General features: G+C 34.9%; 1 protein-coding gene across 3 annotated transcripts in view; it reads left to right on the top strand.

The window, feature by feature from the left end:
- Positions 1 to 4,263: 4,263 nt before the first annotated feature.
- LOC109054041 (serine/threonine-protein kinase BRSK2) overlaps positions 4,264 to 20,808 on the top strand; it is a 183,658-nt gene continuing 167,113 nt past the window's right edge. The window contains exon 1 of one of the 3 annotated variants that reach the window (XM_042715712.1): positions 4,264 to 4,714. In XM_042715712.1, coding sequence (XP_042571646.1) covers positions 4,621 to 4,714 — 94 coding nt within the window. In that variant the 5' untranslated portion in view covers positions 4,264 to 4,620. The remainder of the gene's footprint in view (positions 4,715 to 20,808) is intronic. The other 2 variants (XM_042715713.1, XM_042715714.1) reach the window with 2 other exon arrangements.

Raw genomic sequence — 20,808 nt, 5'->3', positions numbered from 1 at the left:
CTGAAGAGCAGTAGGTGCAATTAGCCGTGAGCCACGGAAAACGAGGTTGTCTTTTACAGACAGTTCCAGTCACAGTTTGTAATATGGTTGCAACTCCACATCCAATCCCTTGTGGCATATTTACACTCCGCAGTAGACAGTGTACGTGATGCAAAGGCCACAGTTTGTTCAACTCCATCTGGGCTGATCTGAGACAGTATGGCTCCCAGACCATAGTCAGAAGCCTCTGTAGAGACAATCGTGTGTAGTGTGGGGTCTCGGAAAACTCGGAAAAGGCACGTTAGCAACAGCCATCTTCGTGACCACTAGTCACAGAAAAAATCTAATCCTCATTGCCAATTTGTGACATCTGCCAGGAGTTAATGAGACTAGTCAGTAATAACGAACCTCTCTTCTTCTTTCAATACCAGTTTTCTCTTCCTCTAGCATCACCTAAAATGGTACTAATTCCGGTTCAAAATAGCAGTCCGTAACACAACATTATGAACATGAACACAACAGATTGGTTGATAGGGAATGTTGTTCCAGGAAGTTCAACTTGGAGAAATCATAAGCTGTGCTCGATACCACATATATTGCAAAAAGCAGTGTTTGTGAGGTGTAGCATTGATTATCCTGTGAGGCCACAGGTGAGGAGTTGAAGGATAGGTCATTTGACAATCCCAGAATGATGGATGTAGTACATCTGAATCCATTCATAGCTACTACACACATACTACAGTATATAGAGCATACCTTTTAATGGTTGCAAAGGAAGTTTCTGATCCTACTCAGACAGTGTGTGTTTGTTTTGGGTTTACCAATATGGACCCGAGGAGCAGGTCTTCAGGAGAACATCAAGTTCTCTCTTGAGGCCAACCAGCAGGAACTGATTTTGTTCCTGATATTTAGTTTCAGGCTTAACTGGGCTAAACGTGTCTCAAATTCCAGGATACAGCTGATGAAGTGTCTGTATGTGTAACACTGCAGGCACTGAGTGTGTGTTGTGGTGTGTACGTATGTGTAATGTAGTGCTGTGAAGAGTCAGAGTTGGGTGCTTCACACTCAGGAAGGCGTGTCATTGGCTGCTGCTCTCACTCTCACACTGCTCTGAGATCAGCAGGTAGTGAAAAGAAGCTTCTGGTCAACACAGTCTGCTCAGTGAACTTTATGAGCAGCTCACCGAGAGACCACAACCTGCATCTCTGTACAAGTGTTACATGAGTCAGATCATAGCAGGAAAAAATAAACATTAAAAAGTGATGAATAATAAAACAATAGTCAAAAGACTTCCTTGACTTAATGTGTAACTGAACAGGAGAGAATATTATTAAGGCTTTATTTTATTGCATTGTTTTATTTTATTTATTTGATTTCTATTCACTTTTTTATAATATTTTTTATATTCACTGATTAAATGAAAATAAAACTACAACTATTAAAATCATTATCAGTAATTAAAAAAACAAAAAAAATGATAACCTTTCAAACTATAATTTAAAAAAATATTAAAAAAAAAACTCCAAAACAGAAATGAAATCAAATCAAAAGAAAACTATATGTAGATGGGTGTCTGCTGTGCAGGAGCGAAGGATGTGGAGATGCAGGAGATTCACAAATAACAGTGTATTAACAATCCAAATAAAGCAGGAACACACATGCAGCACATAATATTGACGATACCAGACCGAGGAATCACAGAACAGATAACACTAAACTAAAAAAATAAACACACAAAACACACCATAATCACATTAACAGTAAATATTTAAAGGGGTCATCGGATGGCCATTTTCCACAAGTTGATATGATTCTTTAGGGTCTTCATGAAAAGTCTGTAACATAGTTTGGTTAAAATTTCTCAATGGTTGTATAAAAAACACCTTTTTTTTACCCTGTCAAAAACAGCTCTTTTCAGAGCACGCATGCATTTGTAGCATTTTCCTTTAAATGTTAATGAGCTCTGCTGACCCCACCCCTCTCTTCCGTACTGCTCTCAGAGAGACTGTTTACATAAAGCCAGGCTCACTCTACAGGATTTTTTTTGGCTGGATTTTGCTGTTGCGGACAGATTTCCACAGTCTGCGACAAAGCCCCCGGATCGTGACCAAATCATTGCTCGTTGCGGTCACCGAAGCTCGAGCAAGTCAGCAACGTGATCCGAACCCGTCTGGAGCTATCACAGACGCTACGATGTTTTCAAACCTGTTTGATATTATCACCACTGATCTCGTAATGTGTACTGTTTAATTACCAACTCTTTCTGCAGTCCTTGTTGTCCGCGTCTTCCAAGCCATTGTTTCTGCCATATTGTCTTTTGTCTTGGTTTCTTTATTCTCTCGGATAAATAACTGCACAGACCAATTAAAGGGCCAGTTGATCGTCCATGCTTGAAGAAATGGCTTATAATCGCTGTTATTTCTCGCGAGAATTTATGTGAGAAAACATATTTTCGCTGATGGTCGGTAACTCTTCACTGAATGTTTTGTAGTGTGTGCACCTCGTTAGCATTGTGTAGTATGTGTGCAGTTATGACAAAACGGCGACAGATGAGAACAAATCATGTTGCATAGTGTGAGCAACACAGTGATTCAGCTAGTCTTTCAATCCTGTAGCGTGAGCACGGCTTTAGCCGCATTCATCGTGAAACTTGCTATTTAGCACATTATTAGGAAAGGCGATTTGCAAAGATTCATTAAAAATCTTACACTCACTTCTGTAGGTGAAGCTGGATCACAAATGATTTGCGGGAGGATAGAGGCATTTAGGTAGATTGGAGGCGCATTCCCTTCAAAAACAAACGTAATCCACTGTGTCTTCAGCAGCTCAGATGTCAGGAGTAAATGACAACTGCTAAAACACCCCAATCGTTTAGGAGTCATTCTTGTCTACATCTGCTCCGGTGGTGAAACAATGGCAGACTGATGACAGTCACTCAGGGCGGATCTAAAGTAAGACACCAGTCCAGTCTTTGCTGAAACGCTACTGTCAATCAAACTGTTGTGGGAGGGGCCTGTTTTTGTGACGTCCCACAGACAGGCATCTGAGATCGGCTCCATTTGAGAAAGGGGTAAACATTTTAGTATATTATAAAAAATTCAGTTTACAGTTTATTCAGTTTAACTTGTAAAAGTGCATGTAGCATCATATGCCTCCTTTACCAACAACAACAACGACAATAATAATAATAATAATAATAATAATAACAAAATTACAGCACAAACTTCTAAACCTTTACTAAGTAGTAATAGTAATACTTTACTATTACAATGAAACCTGAAAATATAAAAAGATAATGAATACTTTAATATTAGGCTATATAAATAATACTAGAATAACACTGATAACAATTAGTAAATGGTAACGAACTAAAAATGTTATGTTTTTATTTATGTTTTAAGATATTTGGTCTAACAGCAATTGAATGATTTTAAAATAATCATTGTGATTAAATATAATTTTTATATACTTATATAACTTTTAGAATATAATAGCTATAATAATGTATATGTTTGTATATTTGAACAAAAAAATAATAAATAAAAATAAAATAAAATAAAAAAAAAAACATAATATAATAATAATAATAATAATACATTTGTTTATTTTACGTAGGCCTACATAATTCCTCATTTATTTCGTTCTTAAATATTTTTTAATTATTTGGTCTAACAGCGGGGAAATTATTGTAAAATTAAAAATGAAATATACAATTATATTAAATTTGTATATAAATGATATATAATCTTGATGATTTTACGACCGTTTCATAGCTGTCAGAGATCAGTCAGCGGTCAGAGCTCATCAGCTGCTTGGCGAGGTTCTCCATCAATCAACATTAAGCGCTGCAGATCAGCCTCCGCGCTCCAAATTACCAATCCTACTACGACAAGGCGCATCTCATTAATATGCATTAGGGTTTGCTGGCGTCACACGCTCATCCTCCAATGGCTTCTTTTAGATTTCATGCATGTTAAAGCAACTTGCTAAATGTAAACCATGACAATACATAAATTCTGAAATCAATAAATATAATAAATATTTAAATAATTTATTAATAAAGTTGTATTTCATTTAAAAAAAATAGCAGGCTACTTAAATTGTTGGAAAATATGTGTAAAATACATTAGCCAAACTGCTATTATTATTATTATTATTTATATCACATTATACACGTTGATTTATTTAACACACAGAATTCCTCATTTCATTAATTATTTAAAAAAATGGCTTTTTAATATTAATTCAATCATGCTGACGTCGCTTGCGGACTATCCAATGGCTCAGCTCAGCTCATGAATATTAATAAGCGTGCCTTCGCCGTAGTAGCGTCGGCGGATTCGCGCACCGGCCACTCCACAGAGAGCAGCCGCGCAGGCGGACACAAGCTGTGCAGGTCCCCGCGATGCCAGTCGGATCTTAAGCCGCCCGGTTCACCCCGTGAGAAGGACAGGAGAGGACACATTAAAAGAGCCCTGTTCCCACCTCACCCACAGACTCTCGGTCCGAAACGGGCAGGAGAAACAAAAGCAGACATCGTTGAATTGGAGTAAAGCGCGTCCTCCGGTGCAGCGCAGCTATAAGAGGATTGCTGTATCCCAAGAACTGCAACGCCGCCTGAAGTGTGTTTAGACGGGGAAAATGTCATTGTCTGGGAAAGAAAACAGCACTAGCCCTCATGCCAATTACGTGGGACCGTACCGCTTAGAAAAGACCCTCGGGAAAGGACAGACAGGTTTGTCAGCTCTATCATGCGTTGCATTATGATCTCCATAAGAGAGAGAGAGCAGCCTGTGTCCTCTGGGCTGATACTGTGTGGTTTGTTATACTGTGATGTGCAGATGCATGGGTCATTGATTTGTTTCGGTGTCCAGTAAGATTGTAACAAATTGTCTCTGCAACCTTCAGCAGCTCGGGTGTGTTGCTTGCAGCACTGGGGTCTGAATGCGCGCTTAGGAACTTGTGCGCGCGAGTTTGACGTGATGCATGGATGCACTGAAGCAGAAATACTAAGAACTAGGGTCCAGCCCGATAGCTTGAACTTTTCTGAGAAGAGCTGCAGGCAGGGTCTGACCACCATTCACTTCTTCGGCTTTTATTAGCATGTGACCACAAGGGTTTACAGGTGTATCAGATCACTAATTACTGCTATACTTTTTGCTTTTGACGTTAGATAATTTGTCGCATTTATATATAAACCAGATGTTATATTTAAGTTTTTTTTATTTTATTTTACATATATTTATTTGCAAATTTAGTATTAAATAATAAAAATAAACTATTAAATATTTATTTATTATTAAATACTAAATGTTTAATATCTGTATCTATTTGTGCTTTATGTTACTAAATTATATTTAAAAATGCTTTTGTGTTATAACACTTAAAATATGACCACACATGTTTTGTAAATGTGAAGTGAGCATGTGTCGGGTGGCAGTAGGAACCACCAAAACACTGCAAGGAAAAAGTGATGCAACACTTTATTGCTGTTTCGGCCCATCTGCCAGCCCTGAATATTACAATAGCGGTGATTTTCTTACAACCTCTCCAGCAGAAGATGCTTCGCACATGTTTTTGGGAAGATGATTGTGCAGATTTGTTGGGTTGACTGTCTGGTCTTCTTAGATATGAGCTGATGTGATGTGGTCTGTTTGCTTAAAAATGGACCAGGGTGGTTTGATCAGTGATGTTTTGTCGTAGTTGTTCTGCTGTTAATGGGAACATGAGATTGTATGTTTCTGATGATAATAAGATCAGGCAGTCAGATCAAAGTTCAGATCCTCCGTGTGAAGTCAGAGCCTTTAATTGCATTCACTGTTTTCATTTATGAATCTTTTCAATTCAGTAACAAGCCACAATTTTAGCCACGTTTAAAATCTTTGAATTTCATGGCATTGGATACTTAATACAAAGGTTTATCGGAGTTTACTCAAGCACTCCTTTTAAGGAAAAGATTTTAAACCAATAAACTAATAGATAAACTGAAAAGTGAAGATGAAAAATATTTGACTCTTTTTAATGATTAAAGACATTACTGATATAGCTCAGAAAAGTGGAGTCAGTCCTGAGAAAAGCTTGTGTTTGATGTGATATTTTGGTAACTTAATGATGTTCACTTTGTTAACATTAGATAATCACAATAGTTAACATGCTAACAAAGAAAAATAAAACAACTAACAAAGAAAAAGAAAAAAAAGCAATCTCTGTTAAGGTTGTTTAATGGACCTATAAACTAACATGAACTAAGGAACAAACAAACAACAACAAAAAATAAAATACAGTAAAAAAAATATTGCTCATTCATCTTTAGTTAATGATAGTTAAAGCATTAAAGGAACAGTTCACCCAAAAATAAAAATGTTCTGAAATGTAGCATTGCATCATTTGCTCAAGAGTGGATCCTCTGCAGTGAATGGGTGCCGTCAGAATGAGATTCCAAACAGCTGATAAAAACATCACAATAATCCACAAGTAATCCACACCACTCCAGTCCATCAGTAAATGTCTTGAGAAGAGAAAAGCTGTGTGTTTGTACAAAACTAATCCATCATTAAGAGGCTTTTAACATCAAATCATTGCTTCTGTCCAAAATATGAGTCCATAATCCATAATACTGCTTCCTCCAGTGAAAAAAGTAATCTCGTCTGAATCAAGAGAGAAATCTGCACAAATAAAGCATAGTTTACAAGCAAAAACAGCTTTAAACAAATATGTTGTGGATTTTGTTGTGAGAGGACAACAGGGGAAGGACTTTTTCACCGGAGGAAGTGTTATTATGGATTTTGGCCAGAATGTTTGAAGTTAAAACACCTTAATGATGGATTTGTTTCTTGCAAACTCGCAGCTTTTCTCTTCACAAGATGTTTACTGATGGACTGGAGTGGTTTGGATTACTTCTGGATTATTGTGATGTTTTAATCAGCTGTTTGGACTCTCATTCTGACGGCACCCATTCACTGCAGAGGATCCACTGGTGAGCAAGTGATGCAATGCTACATTACTACAAATCTGCTCCCATGAAGAAACAAATCTACATCTTGAGTGGCCTGAGGGTGAACCATTTCTTTAAATAATGAGAATTTTGTTATAATACGATGACATTCAGAACTTTGAAAGTGTCCGAATATCTTTCAGACATGCTTATCTCTGTTTCAATGAAATGCATAATCCGCGTTACAGGAATTAGCTTGTTCCTCATAGATCACACAGTAGTATGTCAACTACAGCTTTCCTTTGTGTTAGTCTGCATGTCTGCCACCTGTCTGCCTAATCAGATCAGCACGACGGGCACGTTTGTGACGCATCTAATGCATCTGACTGTTACCATCATGCCTTTTTCCTCAGATATTTGAAGGCAAAGCTTAGTCCTGCTTAACTCACTACCCTGGTATGAAGAGTCTGAAGACGAATGGCCAGTGATTGTTGGCCTCCTGATGCCAGCTCTGTGTAAAGTGTCCGGGGCAATGCCATATTCATTATGTGATTAGGACCCGACACAAACACACGTGTGTTTGTAATCCCTCATGATAAGTGTATGGCTCACACATGCTTTCACGGAGAAGGGAGGAGGTGAAGTAAAGCCAAATTCTTGAAGTCAGAAGAGCCTCTGGTTTCTTGTTGCTAGGGAGTTCCTCGTCTGAGTTAAAAATGCTGGTTTAAGACTGTGGCACGGCTTATTTTAACTGCAGCTTCTAATTGCATAAAGAGCATAATTTCATATCTGCTGCGGTTGTGTATAGACTGGAGGTGGAATCGTGTGATTTACTACAATGACGCAGCTCCATTACAAGTTTTCCATTTCCACTTCCCTTCACTGATCTAATACAGGACGCTTGCAGCAGCTTTATGGAAGATGCTTATCAAGAGCGGTTGATAGCACACCTGGACGTGCTCAGACTGTGTTTGGGAACATTTTAAGTCATTCAGGACATTGGAAATATCATGTATAATTTATTTGTAAGATTTGTAAAATTTTAAATTAAATAGTATTTTTTTTTTTTAAATGAAATATGATCTTATTAATAATACATTTAATTATAATTATAAATGGTACATTTAATATAATATTCAATTTAATTTATATTTTTGTGTATATATGTATATTTTTATTTTTAATATAATATCTAACACAAATAATACACTTAACTAAATATTACAATCAAAATCCCTACATCTTTAATGATCACCATATTATTATTATTATTATTATTATTATTATTATTATTATTATTATTATTATTATTATTATTATTTGCTGATATTTAGGGTGCTACAGTTTCTGGCTTTGGGTGCTATTGGTATTTTAGGACAAAATTGGACAAATCTTTTTGTTTTTGTTGTTGTTGCTGTGTTTTGGTCACAAATGGGATGACAACACACTCGGTTTTGTCTTTATTGCTGGCTTTTTAACAGTTTCCACAGTAGCGAGGCACAATAAAGCAATCAGGGTGTTTGTTCTCCTTATCATTGAACTCTGAGCTGCTCTGAACTCTTCCGATTCGACAGAGCATTTGTGCTTTTAACATCCTCCTTTGTGTATTTTGTGGGCAATAAGGACTAGCATGTTTGGTTGAGTTTTTTAGTTTTTTCACTCAGCTGTGTTTATATGTAAACCTTTTGTGTTTTTGACAGTATTAGCAGCACAATCAGACATTTTAATCAGCCACGATCAAAAATCATGATATCGGACGCCCCATCACAGACCTTCCAGAATATTCCATACATGGATAATGTACTGTGTATAGAGAATAGCATATATATGACATACTACAGAAATGATACGAGGTTTATAGTAGTATGCAATTCTGAACATAGACCATTTCTACACTGCAAACGAGCAACAGCTTCAGTGAATATAACGCAAGCGTTCTCTTAAATAATCACAACCTCTCCACCAAATGTGTCCTTGTGCCTAATGTTGCAAATTTGCAAATGTGGAAAAGAAATGACAGGCTAATCACAAGCCTGTTTCTGACCTGCAGCGAGTGAATGAGTGTTTTCCATCAGCTGCAGAGAATGAGTGCAAGCTGCCAACAGCATTGATGTTTTTGTCAGAGGTGATGGCCGTGTTTTTCTGAATGATAGCTATGAAGTGCTGACTGAGAACCGTTTGTCAAGATCTTCATTCATCATTTATGCAGTGCCTATTATAGCGGTTAAAACAACCGTTCACCTAAAAATACAAATCTGAACTTCTGTGACTTACTTTCTTTTTTTGTACAATGGAAGTGGATGGGGACTGGAGCTGCCAAGCTCCAAAAAGCACCATAAAAGTATCTTGCACACTACTTTCCAAGTATATTCTGTGTTTGGGTGAAGAAATAAAGTCACACAAGCTTTGAATGAGTAGATGATTGATTTTTGAATTTTAGGTGCGCTGTCTCTTTAAATGTGCTTTTCGTTTTGTGCAGGTGGGTTTGTTGGGCAGGTTTTCTTGAGCTCTGTTTGGGGTGTAACCCAGCGTATCGGAGGCTGCTGTTTTGTCGTCAGGTTTTTGACAAGTGGAAAAGCCCTGAAGTTGTCACAGAATGATGGGGCCGCTACGCTCAATTTTCCTTCAATTCCAAACTCTATCAGAGATTTTCTGTTTCCTCGGTCTCCCGTCGACTGTTGCACTTTGCTGTCTCTCTGTTTACATGCACGATACATTGTCAAGCGAATTTAATAAACAACATTATCAGGCTCGCTGTGTTATTTTGATTGATTCTGAAACATCACCAGAGTTGGATGCTCTTCTTTCTACTTTGTAGAAAACTCTATCTGTTCCAGTCATATGATGAAAAAATGTCCTCGTGCTCTGATATACATCACAGTACAGTTCCTTTAAGAAATTAATTCAACAAGGAGGATGCATTAAGTTGATCCAAAAACGACAGTAAATACATTTATAATGTTACAGAAGATTTCTATTTCAAATAAATGCTGTCCTTTTGAACTTCCACAAAAAAAAAGAAATAAAAGTTTCCACAAAAAGCTCAACATTGATATTATTTTCAACATTGGTAATAATCAGAAATGTGTCTTGAGCAGCAAATCAGCATATTAGAATGATTTCTGAAGATCATGTGACACTAAAGACTGGAGTAATGATGCTGAAAACTCAGCTTTGATCACAGGAATAAATTACATTTGACTATATATTTAAATAGAAAACAATTATTTTAAACTGTAATAATATTTAGCAAAATTAAAGATTTTACTGTTTTTATTTTTATTAAATATACACAGCCTTGATATGCTTAAAAGAAGTTTTGAACGGTAGTATGGCAGCAGTTTAATTAATTAAAAATTAAGTTAAATATAAATAAAAAACATTTATAGTAATTGTATTCAATTAAAAAATGTATGGACCTTAATAAAATATCCATAATTTACAAATACAACCAATATAAAATTTTTATTATTTATTATAATTATTATTATTTTTTTTTTTTTTGATGGTTTCATAGAAAAATGAACAAAACAACAGTTTTGTTCAGCAAAATTAAGAATCTGTGGCTTGAGAAGAACAAATATTTTAATTTTATTGCTGAAGTCAGGAAGCCCTTGCTTTGAAATGTCCTCTCCTTTTTCTAAAGTGATGCTAGTGTATTATATTTGGCTGTTTTGCATCTGTGGCTCTCAGATGATTTAAGCAGGATTTTGTGTCTCAGAGTTTGAGATACTGGAATCTAATTGCTGCTCATTTTGTGGTCAAATAGTCAGGTGTTATGGTGGGTGTTGAGTGGCTTGGAGGGTTATTATTCTGTGCTCTTTTGTCAACAGTCAGTGGCTGTGTTGGGAATGGAGTAGTTTACTACTTACCAAATACTGCACGATAGTGGAGAGCAGGCAATTTCTCACACTAACTATATTTTATTTTATTTTATTTTATTTTATTTTATTTTATATAAATAATTTCTGCAGTTATTATAAATAAACTGATCATTATTGTTATTTTTATTTTTATTTGAGAGTTGTAAAATTTGAGAGTTGTAAAATATTTTATTTTATTTTATTTTATTTTTACTCCAATGAATACCTCAGTTTCTGTCTACACACATACTATTAAGTATTATTGTTTTGTATATTCATTTGAACCATTATTGACCAGAAAATTTGATTTAGTTAACTGAAAACAGGTTTTGTGACAACATGCCCCAATAGGTTGTCACAACGGAACTTGCCGTTGAACAACGTATTATAGATTTTTAGTAAAAAAAATTGAAACACAAAATAATTCATGAAACACTGAACACAGAAATACATAAAACATGGTTTTGACAATAAATGTTGTAATTAGTACAATCTTGGTTTCTGTAAAAATCAGCCTTGAAACCTGCCTTTTAACATACAAAACCATGGCTAAAAGAAATAAATATTGTAAATTTTACTTTAAATAGTAAAAAACTTAAAAAGGGGATTTTTCAAATTTGTAAATAATGCAAAGGGTGAATTACTGTTTAAATCTTTCAAAAGTCAAAATTTCATGTTTAAGTTGCTTGCCACTTCTTTAATTATTTGTGAAATTTATAGCCATTTCTGAGTGAAAATTGTTTCAAAGTAAGTCCTACACAATTTTTTTTCAGTGTAGTTGCTGAAATATTATGACAACTTGCCCCAGTCTCTTCTAGAGTATATAATGTATACTGAATAATCATTTTTAAATGTTTTATAATTTTGTGTGTAACTTTTGGCACACACAATAATGAATCAAAACACACACACACACACCCACACACACACACACACACACACACACACACACACACACACACACACACACACACACACACACACATCTTAAGTTTTATTTTTTGCACTGGTAATGAAAGGTCAATTCGAGTGCATTGCTTTGTTGAATATTAGTTTTACTGCACACAATGGTTGCAGGTAATTTTCTTATTCCATTAATGTATTTAATTTTTCTCCAAAATGCAATAGTTAACGCCACCTCTGAAACAACTTTGAAACAACTTTTAGTACTTTTCACAATCCAATCAATTTTTGATAGATCAAAAATCAGGTCCTGTCCTACTTTTTTCCTGATTAAATACTCTCACTCTAACATACATAGCATTGTATTACAGTTTTATACATATACATTCAGAAAATATGCATACTGCATAACTAGTACAGCAGGACTAATAAGAATAGCACTTTAGTAGACCATTCTAAACATTGCCAAATTATTTTTTTCACGGGAAATGGTCGGATATGATGAGGAGTATTAGAAAATTGAGCAGAAGGAAGAAGGTAGATGCATCTATAAAGATGATTGATTAAATTTAATACAGATTCATATTTATCGTCAGGCAACACAAGTACATTTTGCATAGATTTGTCTGGAGCAGTTGCCTGAAAAACATGCACACTGATGACTAACACCAATCGCCACCGTTTGGTGACATCACTATCTCTCGCTAATGTGCGACATGGGTTGCTATGGCAACTTTGGCAAAGGTGGATGGCGCACTTGTGTGTCTTATTTTTCTCCAGCGTGTGTTTTTTTTTTTTTTTAGTGCATATGCACACGCGGCCCGCAGTGCTTCCCCACGGTCCACTCGTGACGGCAGTATCACACTTAACAGGGCGGAATAGAGCGGTTCACTGAGGTTTTTAATAATTTCATACATGGCGATTAAATCTGGCTGGCCACTAATGGGATTCTCTCAGTAGGGTGAACGGACCTCTCCCACATAATAACATTCAATTACTACAACCTCTCTCTCTTGCTTTGCCGAAGAGCTCCCTCTACTACAGTACATCACCGCCTCACACTTCAGGACTAGGTTTTGTGTGCTTGCAGGTTTTTGGGTGTTTTTAATTTTGGATCCCCGTACAAACATTCTTATAATTGACAGATGTATAAATAAAATGGGTTTGGTGTTATTGCACATGATGGGTGAAGGTTATTCTCAAGTTTATTTATTTATTTTTTATTTTATAACTTGCGCGGCCTCTGAAACAACTTTTCTTTTCAGTGACATCATCAAGGTCTTATTTTAGCCCCTCCCTCCAAAATGTTCACAATCCAGTCAATTCTTGATGGATAAAATCAAGTCCTGTCCTACTTTTTTTTTTCTCATTACATATTGTTTTACTCTAAAATACATTGCTTTACAGAAGTAAAAGTACAGGGTTGCAAATGTTATTTATGTACCCCCAAAAGCATGGTAAGGTCACATTTCACCATTAAAATACAAGAAAAAATATTCTTTGCACAAAGAAAACTGTAATATGCCTGGGTGTTTTATTTTTTGAGTTGTTTGGTTTTATTTAATACAGTTTTTATTAGTTTTGCATTATGGTAATGAGGAATGGGGGGAAATGTCACAAATAATTGTGGAAAGAAAAGTAAGCCTCAAATGTTTAATGCCTGGGAGTGTTATTTATTTATTTATTTATTAACACATTTTAATACATTTATTTATTTATTTATTTATTTTTTTTAAAACATTTTAATAGTTTTTCTCACATTATGGTAATGAGGGAATGAGGAATCCAGGAAGATGTACAAAATTGTCATGAAAGTACTGTCGCAATATCACAAATAGGTTTGCAAAGAGGCGAAACTTTTCCAGTAAATTTTGGAAACTTTCAGAATTATTAAGAAACTTTCTGGAAATATACTAGAACTTTTCCGCCCCTTTGCAGTCCTAATCACAAGTAATTCAAACACAAAATCACAGGAAAAAAAAAAGTTTTTTTTTTTTTTTTTTTTGCACAAGGAAAATGAAGTATTATAATGTGTATGTGTATTTTTTTTTTTTTTTTTTTTTTTTTTTTAGGTTTTTAGCTTTTAATGCAGTTTGTAATATGGTAATAAGGAATGGGGAAAGTTGTCAAGAGAGTAATGTCACAATACAACAAATCATAGCCTTGGAATTATAAGGTTCTATCTGACATTTTTGTCAAAACTTAGTTATTCACATTCTTATTCTGACTTATTTACATTCTGTGATGTTTTTTTTTTTCAGTTCTGTACATTTTGGGACTTTTTAATTAGAAAACAACAAGGTTCTATCTACAAAGTCGAACTCTAACTTGGTTCTGTGAGGTTCTATCTGTGAGCCAATCAGCACTTCGAATGCATGCAAGAGGACCAATCAGGATAAGCTTTCTTCGTCATGTTGTTGGACTGCTCCGTGACAGCAGGAAGATTGAATGTTAAATATTTTAATAATATATAGTCAGTGAAACATTTTTCAATGTTTATTATATCTTAAAGAAGAAATAATAAAAATTATAAAAGAATGTCTGTTTTCAGATTATTTTTGTAAAAATTGTATAGGGTCAACCCGAGGTAGACCGATGTAATAGTGTGTATATATATATATATATATATATATATATATATATATATATATAATTTTTTTTTTTTTTTTTTGCAACAATAATTAAATATCTGATGACTCAATAAATGCAATTCACCTTTATTCCACAGAGTTTTACTGTTTCATAGACAATAACAACATGATGTTTCACTCATAATTACCACAGGCATAAAACAAAATATCATTGGCAAAAATTGAACTGACTTGAATGGCTTTACTGCAGCGCAATTACTGTATGCAATAAAATATAAGTGTCACAGTCATTTGGATGTGGTGAATAGTGATCAAAATGTTGTTTTTGAAGACGTTAAAAACGATAGTTTTGAGAATATGGTTGAGATTGCGAATATGATGCTGATGCTGAATAAGTGTTGATGACACTCTGATGATGACAGTGATGGTACAATCATCTGCTTCTTGAAAGTAGTTGCTTCAATTAATGTTCTGCAAGATAGAACCTTATAATTCCAAGCGGAAAATGACTTTTTAGAATTAGAAGGTTCCTTCTGAATTTGACCTGTTCCAAAAATCCCCATTTATAAATTTGAGAGGATTTTGCAATTGTACTGTACATTTAAAATACCTTTAGGGTCTAATGATCCTAATGAATGTAGGCTTAATTTTCTTTTTAAGCAAAATATAATTTCTTATTCCTTTCTTTTGATTTTGGGGTGAAATTTGACCCACACATGTTCTTGGCAAGCTTTGTGAGATCTGCCCTAGTCTGCGATTTAATAAATTGTGCTCCATAATGACAACGACATGACAGAAAACAAGAAAGCAAGTGTTTAAATGTGCGCAGAGCGATGAGCTTCTGTCTTGTAATGGGCATGGTGAGGCTTTACTGGCTATTAGACGGGTCGGCCTCATTAAATGAGAAAACACTAACGTCAGTGTTAATGCTACATTCTCTCTCTCCCTCTCTCTCTCTCTCTCACTCACACACACACACACACACACACACACACACACACACACACACACACACACACACACACACACACACACACACAATTCAGTGACTCATCCTCTTCAAATTGCACAGCATCCAGACCATAAAACATATTCAACAGTTTAAATGTTTACTTTGAGTCTTTGTGTAAAAAGGGCCATTTAGGGCCAAAATTGGCTTAGGAGAGACCATCTAATGGTGGTTTTTATGGAAATGCAGTAATTGCATGTGAAATCTGCTCTCACATTTAGCTATTTTGATATAAATTACGTAGAAGTTTGGAAAATAGCGATTGTAGTCATTTTATGTTATTTTGGTTGTATTTGTTAAAAGACTTCCAAATGTGCCTTTAAACAACAGTAAACTGAAGCGTTGCATCATTATAAAGACAGATGCATAAAGATTTTATGGCATGCATGCACATGCATATATATATATATATATATACACACACACACACACTTTGCTCATCAAGGCTGCATTTATTTGCATTTATTCAATTATTAAATATCAAAATAACAATATTATAATATACAAAAAAACATAAAAATCAAGAAAATATGAAATATCATTATGATGATATTTTAATATACATTAAAATCTAATTTATTTTATTTTAATATACATTAAAATCTAATTTATTTTTGTGATCAAAGCTGAATTTTCAGCATCATTACTCCAGTCTTCAGTGACACATGATCCTTCAGAAACCACTCTAATACGCTGATTTATTATCAGTACTGGAAACAGTTGTGCTGCTTAATATTTTTTGGAACTTGTGATACTTTTTTTCAGGATTCTTTGATGAATAAAAAGTTAAAAAGTAGAGCATTTATTTAAAATAGAAGTATTTTCTAACAATATACACTACAGTTCAAAAGTTTGGGGTGAGTAAATTTTTATTCTTTCTTTTTTAAAGAAATTAAAACTTTCATTCAGCAAGGATGTGTTAATTTAAGAAGTGATAGCAAAGATTTATATTGTTAGAAAAGATTTAGAATTTGAATAAATGCTGTTCTTTTTAACTTTTTATTCATCAAAGATCCTGAAAAAAGTATCACAGTTTTCAAAAAAAAAAAAAAAATAAAATATTTGCAAGCACAACACTGATAATTCTAATAATAAATCAGCATATTAGAATGATTTCTTAAGGATCACGTGACACTTTATACTGAAGAAATGGACGTTCAGCTATGCATCACAGAAATAAATGATATTTTAAAGGATTTTAAAATAGAAACCATTGTAATAACATTTTGCAAGATTACCTTTTTTTTCTGTATTTTATCAAATAAATGCAGCTTTGATGAGCATGAGAGATTCCAAACTTTTGAATGGCAGAGTATATGTTATGTTATTGATATATTGTTATATTGTTTATATATTATAAATTGTTTTCTCTAAAAATGTATATGATAATCATAATAATTATTGTGTTTGTATATTTTAGTCTATTTTATTTTAGTCTAAATACGTTGAGATTTAAGGCTGTCAGTGAAATCAATTATTTGACATTCTGATTAATCAGATCAATAATTAATATAGTTATATTTGCTGTAGAGACATATTCGTCTGCAGAGACTGAAAATTAAACACTTGAATATTGAAAAAGGGAAAATAAGGCAATCCTTTTAGATTTATTAAATTTGTTATAATATTACAGAGGTGAAAATAAAAAAATAGAATAGATTCAGTGTTAACTTAGTGTTATTTGTATTCTATTATAGTAATTATAAATTAATTTATTAGTTCAGAATTTGTCATTTTTCTTTTTTAAATTTCTATTTAGCTTTATTTCAGATTTACTTTTAATAATTTTAGTGCTTCAGCTTAAATTTATTTAATTGTCACAACAACATTATACATTTTAAGTTTATAAAGTTTTAACATTATAAAGTTTAAGTTTCATATTTTAGATTTATTGCATTTAATGAAAATTATTTTAATAGTTTTAGTTAACAATACCAACATTGAAAAGAAAATGCTGTATTAGTATTCACAATTACATATAGCCTATCATTTTTTTAACATAACACTAATTAGAGTGAATTACACACACACACACACACACACACACACACACACACACACACACACACACACACACAAATGTTATGTTTTTTTTGTATGTTCTTGATTTTGTGCCTTTTTTCACTGATATTCCAACTGAACAGTCGAACACATCAAAGTGCTTGAATGCACTATTAAGAGCTCTTCACCTCTCGACCCTTGACACGACATTTTTGTCAAATGCTTTGTGTAACACAGATGTATAAAAGTTGCCATTCTGACTCATCATACTTGATTTTTCATGTACTGTTCTCTGCTGGTTTAACGGTCAAGACCTCTGCTGTACAAACTGCCAGCGGTGAATATTCATCCATAAATCACAGAATAAATGTCACCGTCATGATGGTCTTTAATGGACGCTGAGGGGGTGAACAGCACTGATCTTTACTTTCCCTCTCATACTGAAAAACTTGCCCTATAAATGTAATAGTATCTTGGGAAAGTTGGATTATTTTTGTTAAGACAGTCTGTTAAGATTTTTGTTGTGTATGTGTTGCATCAGGAGGGCTTGTGTGCACTCATTTTTGCAAATTAATAATGTTTTACACACAAATATTCATTGAAATGACGCTGACCCCTCATGGGTGCTGCCATCTTGAGATCACAAGACCAACTGTGTCCTGTTTACTTAATATAATACTTTCAAAGTGCTTTACCAACTGTAAACATAAAAAATAACTATTTTAGTAATATTGTTTTGTTAAAACCGAATAACCGAAATACATTTTTACCTGCAAAGCCTCGACGACTACATTTCCTGCAACATCTGAGAAATTCACATTGGAAACCAGCAAAGAACTTGGAAATGGAAAGTGTCCACCTGTTTCCACACATTCATTAATATTGTCTCTGCGGACGGCTGAGATTTATTACGAAGGGCTGAGAGTTTTAATCGACTGGCCGCATCCTCAGGAGCTGCTGGGAGGCCGATAATCACCTTCAGTCTCGTAATATCCCCATGAGTGCCCTTAACGCAGTTACTGCTCCTCGCTCCTCTCAGAGACACTTAAACCTGCCGTAAAAGCAAAGAGCTGCCACAAAACCGATAAAAGAACACATATTGTGCATATTGACATATCTGTAATGGTCATAAATTAAAAACGATTACGCTAATATTCAGAAATACCCTTCTGTTTAGTAGTGAGGGTTTTCCTCACAGTTTGTGTTTTGTTGTTACTGGGTACATTGTAAAAAAAAAAATTTCAAAGTTGTAAATAAAAGAGAGATTATTGGAGTATGTTTTATAAGAAAATCCTATTTTAGTCTTTCTGCTTCAAAATTTCCTGTTTAATTCAATGTGTTACTTGCTGTTTCTTTGTAGCCTGATTATTTGTGAAATTTACTTGCAATTTCTATGCGAAAATTGTTTCAAAGTAAATCCAACACCAGTTTTTGGTGTCCGTCCACACTAAAATCTCATTCAGACAGATTTTTGCCCTACAAAACTATACATTAAACATTATATCAGCAGTCAGTTCTCGGCTCCACTCACAGCTGACAATCTTCTCTCCTCCTCTTCTCCTCTTACAGAAGATGAAGTCTCTAAACTTATCCTCTCCAGCCACCATACCACCTATCCTCTAGACCCAATCCCCTCACATCTCCTACAAGCTATTTCCCCTGCACTTCTGCTTTCACTCGCACACATCATCCACACATCTCTTCTCACAGGCATTTTCCCCACTGAATTCAAGCAGGCTCGAGTAACCCAACTGCTTAAAAAACCTACGCTAGATACCACATTTGTTGAAAGCTACAGGCCTGTGTCTCTCGTCCCGTTCAAAGCAGAATCACTTGAACGTGTTGTGTTCAACCAAGTGTCTTCCTTCCTCTCACAGAACAACCAGCTGGACAATAAGCAATCTGGATTTAAATCTGGCCATTTAACTGAAACCGCCTTGCCGTCAGTCAGTGAAGTGCTAGGGAGTCCAAATCTTCACTTCTCATTCTGCTGATCTGCTGCATTCGACACTGTTAATGATCAAAATCATTCTGTCTACCCTCTCATCACTAGGCATCACCGGAACTGCACTCCGTTTCTTTTTCAGTTTTACCTCACAGTTAGGTCCTTCAGGGTTTCTTGGGGAGGAGAGGTATCCAAATCACATCAACTGGTCACTGGGGTTCCTCAGGGATCAGTTATTGGACCCCTCCTCTTCTCTATATTCACTACATCACTGGAACCCATCATTCAGGCACATGGTTTTTCCTAACATTCCTATTCTGATGACACGCAGCTCTACCTCTCATTTCAACCAGATGATCCAATGATTCCTGCTCGGATCTCAGGCTGCCTGGCAGACATCTCAGCATGGATGAAAGAACATCACCTGCAACTCAAACTGGCAAAGACAGAGCTTCTCATCTTCCCAGCCACCCCATTAGCATAGCACCAGTTTACCATCCAACTGGGCTCATCAACGGTAATCCCATCGTGTTCAGCCAGTAATCTTGGTGTTCCTTGATGATCAGATGACAATCATGCAGATTCACACTACTCAACATCCAAGAAGATCAGACCCTTCCTAACAGAGCATGCAACATAGCTTCTCGTCCATGTTCTTGTCATTTCTAGGCTGGGTTATTGCAATGCTCTTCTGGCTGGACTTTCAACATCTGCAATCAGATCTCTGCAAGTGATTCAGAATCAGAATGCAGCAGCACATTTTGTTTTCAATGAGCCCAAGTGAGCTCATGTCACACCGCTTCTCATCTCTCTGCACTGGCTTCCAGTTGTGGCTCAAATTAAGTTCAAGACATTGGTGCTTGCTTACAGGTCTGCCACAGGCTCTGCACCCTTCTACCTCTGCTCTCTCCTATGCATCTACATCCCCTCCAGAAGCCTGCGGTCAGTAAACAAGTGGCGGCTCATGGTCTCATTACAGAGAGGCACAAAATCCCTCTCACGGATGTTTTCTTTCGCCGTACCCTGTTGGTGGAATGACCTACCTAGCTCCATCTGAACAGCCAAATCCCTCACAATTTTCAAGAAACAATTGAAAACTCATCTCTTCTGTGAGCATCTAACTGCCTTCTCATAAAAAAACAAACCAACAAACAAACAAAAAATCTATGCCTTCACTTTTTCTGTTGTCTTATTATCCTTTATCCCTTCCTGTCCTGGCTTTTACTATTTTGAACAAATGATTAAAACCTTATATGACAGGCACTTCTTTTTTTTTACTTACTTAAATTTTACTTTCACAGAAGAGTGACAAGTAAGCAAATGCTTTAAATTAGTTTTTTAGTGTAAAAGTTAGTACTAGCGCGGTGCTAATATACTGTTATGTTGCAGTTCTATTTCTCACAAAATTGTATTGTTTAGGTGAGTTATCGTTAACAAACTAAAACCATAAAAACTTTTTCATTGCTTGAAATAAACATTAACTGTAAAAAAAAAAAAAAAATATATATACAACATATATATATATATATTAGATATATATATATATATATAATATATATATATATATATATATATATATATAT

This window comes from Cyprinus carpio, chromosome A25 (assembly GCF_018340385.1).
Source record: "Cyprinus carpio isolate SPL01 chromosome A25, ASM1834038v1, whole genome shotgun sequence".
Lineage (NCBI taxonomy): Eukaryota > Metazoa > Chordata > Actinopteri > Cypriniformes > Cyprinidae > Cyprinus > Cyprinus carpio.
The sequence above is the reverse complement of the archived record's forward strand: the minus strand, read 5'-3'. Positions and strand labels throughout refer to the sequence as shown.